This window comes from Talpa occidentalis, unplaced genomic scaffold, assembly GCF_014898055.3.
Source record: "Talpa occidentalis isolate TD23 unplaced genomic scaffold, MPIMG_talOcc4v2.1 talOcc4.13, whole genome shotgun sequence".
NCBI classification, from domain to species: domain Eukaryota; kingdom Metazoa; phylum Chordata; class Mammalia; order Eulipotyphla; family Talpidae; genus Talpa; species Talpa occidentalis.
Window position 1 is genome coordinate 56,599,810 of NW_023601322.1, and position 11,271 is coordinate 56,611,080.

Below are 11,271 nucleotides of genomic sequence, written 5' to 3' on the forward strand. Positions count from 1 at the left end.
GTTTACTCAACATTAAATATACCAATATCTTTGTATAGATGGTCATTATCACGTGATGACTTAAAGCCATATTTAAAATATCATGTACCGATGATCCACTTTATAAAGTTGAGCATATACATATAGTAGAATACTCTGAACAGTGACTATTACCTTACATTTGGACAGTTAGTTCACATCACGGACACCTCTTATCATGACATAACTTATGAGCAATAAAAATTGTCAAATTGTTTGTAAATACACACACACAGTGCACTTGTAATATTGTAAAGATAAAGAGAGGAAATTTTCCCCTGCCCTCTATGTCATGGTGTCATGCTGATTAAGACATTAACTTATTATCAGATTGCTTTGCAGGAGAGAGTAAAAAAAAAAAAAAAATCATTATATATTTAAAGAGACTCCACATGGATGTAAATTCCAAAGTAAATGGGATAAAATGAGGGTGTATATCCCAAGTTAAGGAGTGGGGTAAGGACTTGGGGCTTTAAGAAGGGGGACTGACATGAGCTAAGTGTGACTCACTTGACCAAACAACAACAAAACAACAACAAAAAAACAAAACACATGCTCTATAATAACAAGTTTGTCTTGCCACGTAGATAGGTTTCTCTAAGAGAAAGTTTATGACAAATAAAAATCCTAATTCTGGGTATTACCCCCAACTTTCATTCCTCTAGGTAGCTACGGAAATGATAAATTTTTCTGATGAGGAGGCTGGTGTGTCTTTGTTGCCTTCAAGTTGAAATAATCCAAGTGACAAGTCTTGGGAAGATCTTTCCTTTAATTATCATCTATTTTGTTGGTTTCAACCAGGTTGCCCCAAATGACATGTTGATTATTTGGAATTAAAAGAAATTGATTGACCTCCCTGGTGGTGCAGCGGTTGAGCGCTGAGCTGCAAAGCTGCCCGCAGCCTCTGCAGCGCTAGTTCGATCCCCAGCCACCGGCGAGGGTCCCACATGGCACACAGACCTCTCCTGGTGTGCCTGCTGCTCCCCTCAGCAGTGTACTTCATCAGTCTGCCTGTTCTGTTCCCTGCTGTAACTCTGGTGAATTCTCTCACCCTCCTGTGATTCTGACTGTACCCAGAGCTTGTATAAATAAATAAATAAATCTTAAAAAATAAATAAATGAAAGTCAATGGTTTAAGGTTTAAAAAAAAAAGAAATTGATAAAGAAGACCTAAAAATATGTGAGGATTTTTTGCCGTCATTATCTATCTTTCTAAAAACAGGAAATAAATAGCCTGTGTTGGTCGTGGAGGTTGATCACCCAAGACAAAGGCAAAGGAAGTTTCTTTTCTATGCCTATGTCAGTAAACCCTGAAAAATTCCTTTTTCTTAAAATTTCAAAAGTCTTCCCCCTCTAAATGTATTGCACACTTTCTACAACTATCTTGAGTGACCCAAAGAAAGTTTCCATTATTCTGTGTAGTGGGCCTGGTCTCTTTGGCAATAATTAGTTTTCCATTCCTCTTGCTAATCTTGTATCAATTTGTTTTCCAGCCATACAGATCTAGAAAGCTAGAAGAAGATTAGCTTTCTCCCCAACCCAACAACATACTCTGCTTTTGGTGACTCTTTTTGGGTTTTATGGTCACTTGTCACATTTTGAACTTTTTAATATTTACCCCATGATGCTTATCTTTCTGATGCAATAATTATTTCTAGACTACCAATAAAATATTAAAATATATTACAGAAATTTGGGTATTTTATGTCTTTACATGACTTTACATATTAGTTTACATATTTTTCTCAGAGGAATAGCTGCTGGAGAAAATTTATGATGAAATCCTCAGGAAATAAGAGGCTAGTGTTTTGGAGTCCGGTGCTGAAATACTTTTATCAAAGCCCATGTGATTTTAGGGATGGATCTCTTCCACCCTATGAATACACTACTCATTAGCTGTGACAAATCTATATCATTAAAATCTGATGAGATCCGCAGGGAAGAGGCTTGTTCTTTCAAAAAGCAAATCACTTCATATCTTTCTCAGGAAACTAAACTTCTGTCTCTTCTCAATCTGGTGCTACCTGTCACATTGGGGAACCCAAATTCAGAACATACCAAGGAAATTCAGAAAGTTTTAATGGTTTGGATTTTTCTCCTCACCTTTTTACTTTTCCATACTTAAAGTTGTATGTCCTTCTGTAGATTTATATTGCAAAACATGCAGCTTAATGACTTGTGGCATGCATCTTTTTGTGCTAATTCCATCATGAGTTCCTAAGCCTCTATCAGTAAGTTCAAGTTTATAAGTCTAAATTAAAAATATACGTGTGCTGTGTTTCAGGCTATGAAGTGACCTGGACACATGGACGGTCAAAACTTGAAAGCTTTTCAATTGTGGATAGACTTGACTGTCAATCACTGTACAAGTTTTTCTCTCTCAACATAAACTGGAAGAGATATTAAATCCACTAAATTTAATCATATTCTCTTTAAATAACAGAGAACCTTTTACTTCCTGAAAATTCTCTGTTCATTCTCCATTTTTAAGTTTCATTAAGCTCCTGTAGTTTACTGATGAGTTTTGTTTTACTAAATATTATATGACCATCTCCACCTTTGAACAAGACACTTTAAGTGACTATCTGGAGAGGATTCAACACTAAGTAAGTGACAAAATAGATCTTATTCAATTGGAAGAGTTTAGGATATAATTGTATGTTTAGATGAGTTTCTATATCAATCATGTGCCTTCCATTCCTTTATGAATACTGAGATTAGTGTAAAATGTTATTAATATGTGATGTTTAGATAGCTTCCATGAGGAAATATATGAGGAATGTGAGATAATGAAGTTAATAAGGTAAGATATAGGAAAAATAAATCAGTCATTTTAAGACTTTTAGAAAAGTAAATGTCTGGAGTTCATAGTTTGAGGTTTTGTCTAAAAAGTGTAAACTGCTTGATTAAACTATTCAGTGAATTATCTTAGAACTCCTTGATACTTGCATCAGCTCTGCATGTTCCTCTCTAACTAGTCATAATGAAAATCCAGTTCTTTTGAAATTGTTCAGGGCTCTCAAAGGAGAAATAAATTTCTGATATTTCATCAGACCTAAGAATGCCTCATCCTAATGACACTTAAAATATTTGGTGAATAAGAAAATGACTGAGTTTCCATAGCATTTCCCAGTAGGGTCTAGAAAAGAATAAACTCTCTTTATATGATTCTCCATAAATGATCTAAACAAGAGTTACACAGGTGGAATATAAAGAAAGAGAGGCAGAGCTGTATGAAACTCTTGGGCTGAAAATTCCTGGTGCAATTTCAAACAGAGAAATAACTTCCCCATCACATCTCTTCAATTACATTAAGGAGCCACTTCCCTAATTCACTATTTCTTCAAATTACCTAGAATATTTATTACAAATCTCAAATAAGCTTCCTACTGAATAAAACAGTTCAGACAGTCTTCTACAAAATATTTGTTTATATTCTGCTTTTTTGTTATCCTGCTTTTACTGCTCTTTTGTTCCCCATGTTTTTAAATAATCTGAATATACAGAGGGGCTAAATGAAAAACTTGCACTTAGTTCTAGCTTAAAAGGAAGAGAACATGACCCAAGCTTCCTAAATGTGTCCCTTATCTCTCATACCGGTGTGATTGTCTTTATATTCTTGCCTTCTTTCACACATAAGAACACTGAGATTTGGTGAAGTAGAGGTGCTGCCTTGGGGATACATAGATATACTCCTCAAGACCCTCTATCTTGAAGCCCAGGACAGTCACTACTGCAAATAATTTGCATATCAGTTTTTCATAATGACTTTAAAAGACATGCAGCCCTCTAGATTCTTCAGATCTGCTCTCCCAGTGGTTCACAAGGAACTTTTTAATGCCCACCATACCACACATAGAATGAAAAACCACCAGAATCTTGGGTTTCTCCAGTTATGAAATGTATCCAGGTGTGTTATCTCTTCAGGAGTTCTAGTGGAAGGTAATGCAGTTGACAAAGAAATGTAGCACTGAGTGACTGCCCAGAGTGATGCCTCAAACTGTATGGACAATTGATGAAATTGTGTGAATATATTAGCATTTTATTATGATTGCATGATTCTTATTTCAATTTAATTTTAATCTTGATGATCCATATTTTTTAAATGCTCTGTAGAATTTAGGAAAACAGAAAGGATCTAGACCTATGTGTGAACATTTGTATCCATATTCAAAATTAAACACTTATGGATTTACCTAGCTTGAGAACCTTTCACGGAAGTTATAATGCATATGTAATGAGCTAATGTTGTGTTGGGGTTGATATATTAAAAATAATGTAAATTATATTTCCAGTTTATTCCAATCTGGAAAATTCTTCCTAGAGTAATCTGTTGAAATTTAGATACTGCATTTAAAAATAATAATAGGTAAAGTAATATCTGGAACTTGAGCATGTGATGGCAAGAAATTTATAGATGAGTGCATATTATAATTTGAAAGCATAGCCTGACACAGAAAAGGTAAAAAAAATAGCATATTCACAATAATAAAAGTTGAATTTTTATAAAGAAAAACTACTGTGGGCACTTTGGTGGTGGGAAAACTATGGTGATCACACCTGAAGTTAGAAATCTCATATTGTGAAAAATCAAACAAGTATGTAAATTAATTGTATATAATTAGTAAAAGGAAAGAAAGGGAAAAAGAAAGGGGAGAGAGAGAGAAGGAAGGAGGAAGGAAGAAAGGAAGGAAGGAAGGAAGGAAGGAAGGAAGGAAGGAAGGAAGGAAGGAAGGAAGGAAGGAAGGAAGGAAGGAAGGAAGGAAGGAAGGAAGGAACTGCCTTTGAGTGAGTGGATCTTTAGGGAAAATATCAACGGGAAGTTTAAGAGAGGCTTTACGTCCAAATGGGCACAGATCTTCCTAGCAGGTGGGAATGTTATATTAAAAGAACATGGAACATGCACTTCCATTTGGCAGAAAGTTCACCAGTGAATAGTCATATACAAGTAGGTGAGGGTTGCAATTTACTACTTAAAGGTTCATATCAATTGATTTAAAGGATAGGCTTTTGATCATCACAGCCTTAATTACTAATCACTGAAGTATAGGCTGTTGATCATTATAGTTCTGGGTAGATCATATGTTAAATTCAAATTAGATGGGAAAAGGTAATTTGTAATAATCTCTACTAAGCCAAGTATGTGTCCCCCCAAAATAGGAAAGTACAATTATTTATAAATGCCAGGGTGGAATAAACATAAGACCTTCTTTTAGTGCATGCTATAATATAATAAAAACAATTAAGTAAAGCCTTAATGACAATTTTACCCAATAAATCCATGCCATTTTTTTCCCAGAAATTTTTTGTTTTGATAGGTCAAGCAATCCATTTTTATCAGGCTTAAATGTGATGCACATATTTTTCTGAGAATTTATACTAAAGACCATTTCTTCTAAGTCAAGAGATCCATGAAGGGTTGGAGATACAGGTTATAACTGTTGGATTACTGCCACCAGGAGTGCCAGAGTCTATAGCCCTGAAGTGCAAGAGGTATGTACAATTCACATCCAAATATTGGATATGTAGATTGCTTAATGAGAGATTGTGTGTTCTTGCATATTTACCAACAATTTTGAAAGCTAACATATGTGTAAATAACATTGATATTTATCTTTACCTCTTCACCTTTAACCATGGACTGCTTTTTTTAATCTAATTATGTAATGTTGACTTACATTGCGTTTGTTTTTTGGAAGTGTAGGGTTCCCCACTTCAGGTGTTTTACCATAAAATGCCCACCACCCACAGTCCACCACTTATTTGTTTCATAGAGCAACCTTGAAGGTCATATTGTCTGAATTTCATGTAAATGGAAAATAAGACTCAAAGTTTGGGGAGAGAATCCTGGGTCACACAATCAATTTATGCCATGGCCAGAAGAACTCAATTTATTGGATTTTCAATTTAACTACTTCACTTCCAGAGAAAATTCCTATATAAAGTTCAAGTATTACTCCAGGCATTTTCTGATTATTGTCATTTGTACCAAAGCACAATGAAAACAATGTAATCTGTGTCAGGCAAAATTTCAACAAGTATAACCTCATTGTGTTCTCCTATAGTGAAATGATAGATAATTAATTTAACCAAATGAAGTGTGCTCTTTGATCTTGTATATGCAAAAAAGAGGCTAAGTTCAGCTAATTGTGAAATAGAGATACCTTTAGATTTTGTCTATTTTTTCTAGGTGTATAGAGTCTTGCAGAAAAAGTAAAGTAAACTAAGATAGCATAATATGCCTGACTTAGGAATGAATGTGAATGGAGAGTAAAGAAAGCTATCTGCCTTTGTAAAGCAGTGAACAATGTTCCCTCTGTTACTATAGACTTAGGTCTTGCTTAATGTTAGACCCAATATATGGGAGGTGTGAAAGCAGTTGAAATGTTTAATATTTAGGCTACTCCATAAGCTGGACAGTATTCTTTCATTTATGTAGTTTAATGTGCTCCATTACTGTAAATAAAATAGAGAAAGAAAAATGAGGCAAATTACAAATTATGATGAAAAAGGATGTGATGTCAGGCAAACTTATAAATGTGTCATCAAAGGTACTGAAATTTGCTTGAATGAGATAAACATGAAGGAGCCTCCCTGGTGGTTCAAGGGATTAAGACGCAGCCTAAGAAGCTATCCAGAGCCACTGCAGCACAAGTTCTATCCCCCACCAGGGAGCTACCCACATGGCACAGAAGACCTCCCCTGACTTGCCTGTTGCTCCCCTCAGCAGTGTATTTCAGTCAATTTTCCTGTTTTGTTCCCCTCTCTATCTCTGGTGAATCCTCTCACCCCCCACACCTCTGGACTGTACCTCAGTTCTTGTATGAATATTTTAAAAAATTTTTAATTTATTTATACAAGAACCGGGGTACAGTCCAGATGTGCGGGATGATGAGAGAATTCACCAGAGACAGAGTGGGGAACAGAACAGGAAGACTGACAAAATACACTGCTGAGGGGAGCAGCAGGTGAGACAGGAGAGGTCTGCCGCACCATGTGGGCATCTATCTCCCAGCAGGTGGGGATAGAACCAGCGCTGCAGAGGCTGCAGATAGCTTCAAAGTGTGATGTTCAACTGCCTGCACCACCAGGGAGGCCCTGAATAAGTAAATCTTAAAAAAAAAAAAAGATAAACATGAAAAGCAGTTCACCTTCTCAAAAATCATCAATCTAAATTATGATTTATGTTGTGTCCTCTCAAGACTATTTTTTACACTTTCATTAGTGCTTATATATCATGAAAAGTTTCAGATTCATATTGCTAACACATTTTATTTAGTAACTATGACAAAGTTATATTATTGACTATAGGTGTGAACACAGTATTCTGAGATTGTCTGGTCCAAATACCTCTGCCATTAACAGTTCATGTGACCATGGGGGCATTATTTTCACTGCTGATTGCTGAAAGGGGTTTTTATTGTGCCTCCCTTCTTAGGTGTATCACAAAACCAATGAGTCAATAAAAATGTAAATACAAAGCATTTGGTACAAGTTACTTTTCAACATGTCATTATCATTTTTATAGTATTTTTTCCTTTGAAATTGATTCAATTTCTCTTAATTTTAGGATGCTTTTAGGAATATGGACTGGTTAGTCAATTTAATTCCCAAACACATGGCTAATAATATCTCACTTTTTCATGTTTTATTTTTAACTACATTAAAAACCATCATAATTGCCAAAATGTATTCTATAAAATCACCTAAAATTATATGAAAAATGGTCATTTTGGTTTTTCCTTAATTACTAATCACTATGAAAAATTTTCAGTTTCACAAAATAATAGGTGACTTACAGGCCCAATGCATGTCCTTGTGCTATTTCTTCTGATTTCTTATTGCTAATGCTAAGTGTTGATGTTTAGTTATATTTCTAATGTGAATTTATTATCATCATAAATTGAAATATATCCCTTAAAATAAACAAAAATAATTACATGACACTGAATGTCTTCCATAGTTGATGACATTCTATGTCTGAATTTGCAAAAGTAATTTCCATTGCCCACTCTATTTTCTCCCATACAATTTTGCCTGCAACATGAAAGAGATGACACCAAAAAAGCAATCATAATGTAGATAGTGACTCACTACATAAATAGTAGATCATCAATATTTGCAACTACAGGGCATATATAGACTAGCTACAGCCATATGACATATTTTGAAAATTGTTGTGATGCCAATTATAATAAAGTTAAAGTTAATGATACTAATTTAAACACATCTAAGGTAGTTTGTTCAAACACGCGCACACACACACACACACAAGACCAGGGTATTTTTGACTGCTACATAGCATCCTTAGGTGTTATGGGCATCACTAGAGTATAATAGCATGAGCAGAATGTCACCTTATCTAATATATTTAAAGAAAATTTGATTTAAAATGATCTGTTTTACTTTAAAACATTCTAGAATGCATTAGAATGGATAAGTTTTCTTTAATCTTTTAGAAGTTCACTGCTTAGTGATTAACCCATATGTCATGTCAAATTTCATGCAAATTCTATCATTTAATTTGGATGATTTTAGGTCATAACAGCACCACCCTCGAACCAATGGAAAGCAACAATACATCCTCCACAGACTTCACCTTCAGAGGGCTATTCATCAACAAGGACATCTCAGGTCTTCTTTTTGCCCTCATTTCTATCATCTTTTTCACAGCACTAATGGCTAATGGTATCATGATTTTCCTAATCCGCACTGACTCACGCCTTCACACCCCAATGTACTTCCTCCTCAGTCATCTCTCCTTCATTGACATGATGTACATCTCCACTATTGTGCCCAAGATGCTGATCGATTATCTGCTGGATCAAAGAATCATCTCATTTGTGGGGTGCACAGCTCAGCATTTCCTCTACCTCACCCTAGTGGGAGCTGAGTTTTTCCTGCTGGGGCTCATGGCCTATGACCGCTATGTGGCCATCTGTAATCCTCTTAGATACCCTGTCCTCATGAGCCGTCGGGTCTGTTGGATGATCATAGTAGGCTCCTGGTTTGGGGGCTCTTTGGATGGCTTCCTCCTAACCCCCATCACCATGAGCTTCCCCTTTTGCAAGTCCAGGGAGATTAATCATTTCTTCTGCGAGGCACCAGCTGTCCTGAAGTTGGCATGTGCTGACATAGCACTCTATGAAACAGTGATGTATGTGTGCTGTGTTTTGATGCTCTTGATACCTTTCTCTGTGGTGATTGCCTCCTATGCCCGAATTCTGACCACAGTCCATCGTATGAGCTCAGTGGAGGGGAGGAAGAAGGCATTTGCCACCTGCTCATCTCACATGACGGTGGTGACCCTGTTCTACGGGGCTGCCATGTATACCTATATGCTGCCACATTCTTATCACAATCCAGAGCAAGACAAAGTCTTTTCTGTATTCTACACCATCCTCACTCCCATGCTGAACCCACTAATCTACAGCATGAGGAACAAGGATGTGACTGGAGCTCTGAAGAGAGCACTGGGCAGGTTAAAAAGTACATAGAGAGTGAGAGGGGATTACTTTTGATAATTATTTTTTGTTTATATGTTTATGGTTTGCCCTAGATGATTGTTGAGTGGATGCCTCAGTGGTCAGTGTGGCTATATTTTCAATGAAGAATGAAACTGGGCAGTGGAGTTCAACTTGGGGAAAAAATCAAGTTAAAAGAAAAAAATGTGTCCTTTTGTTCAACCTTCTTTTATCTCTTATTTCCCCTCTTATATTTCTTTGTCATCCTGTTTATATGTGTTCAAAATCAGTGCTCAGTGGTGTCCAGAAACACAAACTAAATGTTCTTGCTCTACAGTTTTACTTATTGGAAGCAAAACAAATTTAATGTAATTTTAAGTGGCATGAAGTATGTTTAATGAGTGGAGGAGGGAAGATAGTACTGTAGAGGAAGGTAAAAAGTCCCCAACCTTTCTAGGTTATTTTGACTGCCCAAATAATTAAATTGGCAGAAGACATATAGGAGAAAAACAATTTTTTTAACATACAGTTGGTCTCAAATATGTGATACCCTAAAGAAGTGACTAAAAGAAGTTTTAAACATTTTAAACAAAGAAGCAATAAATGAGTGAAGAATTTATAAAACAGAGAAATTTGGAGCAAATCATTAATTATTAAGAAGAACCAAGGCTTGTTTATACAGATTTCTAAGTCCTAAATCCCCACTTTGGTGGTAAGTATGTTTCTCTGTCCTCTGGCACAGTATATTTGGGAGATTAATTGCCTACTTTCTGGGGGGACAAGAGGTGATAGTCACAGCAACATTTTTGTGTTGTATCTAATATCTTTAATATACTTAAGTGTCTTAATTCAAAGTAATCAATATGTAAAAGTGGCATATTTTAATGTAGCCTGTCCTGGATCCTATCAGTGTTTTTGAGATTTACAATACCATGGTAAAACTCTAACTCACCATCGAAGAATAAGAGAAATATCATATTTTCTGCTTTTTAATATAATACTTTGATCCAGCTTTTTAAGAATATGATAATGTGAATATATGTATTCTAGTTTTTCAGCAGTTAGGAAGAGTCACTGAACATAGTCTACTCCAAAAGTCATTGTAAGTCACTACAAGCACTAGGTACTTTCAATTTTATGTAGCAATACAAGATTTAAGTCAAACAGCAAATCAATTGAAATAGATGTATGAAAACAAAGTTCATTGTCCAGGAAAACAACATAGTAGCACTGTATACCTGAAAGAGTTACTAAGATGTTGAAGAAACTTACACAATTATGAATTTTGTGGATTCTAAAATAATACTTCAAAGATGTCACCAAGTCCTGCATGTTAAGCACACAACAGCTGTAAAATAGGCCTTAGCTCATAATACATATCCATGATTCCTACTGGTCCAGGAATCGTGATTTATATCCCATTTGATTATATAAAGAGTTACTGATGGTTCAAAGGGATGACTTTCATTAAGTTAGTCATGATCATAATCGTAAATATATTGGTCAACCTGTCTAAAACTTAGTAATTTATGTCTTTTCAATGTTCAGCATTCTCATATCCTCATAACAAATAAAATATTTCTATCATTATTTCTAACTGTAGAGTAGCAGCTTGAATTAATGTTTTAGATTGCAGGATTTCCAAAGATGTGATTTCTAGAATACTGTATCTTTTAGAAAAGTTTCCTCATTCATTGATTCATTGTTTCATCATGACTGTACTATTTCTTGCCATTTTAACGACAATCTTTCTAGCAGGTATTTCACTATGTTGTACACCTTAAATTAA

At 35.4% G+C, this 11,271-nt stretch overlaps 1 protein-coding gene across 1 annotated transcript; it reads left to right on the top strand.

The window, feature by feature from the left end:
• The first annotated feature begins 8,582 nt into the window (after positions 1-8,582).
• On the top strand, positions 8,583-9,515 carry LOC119242671 (olfactory receptor 2T1). Its single transcript, XM_037508186.1, has one exon. It carries the CDS (start codon positions 8,583-8,585, stop codon positions 9,513-9,515), a length of 933 nt encoding a protein of 310 aa, XP_037364083.1.
• Positions 9,516-11,271: the final 1,756 nt, after the last annotated feature.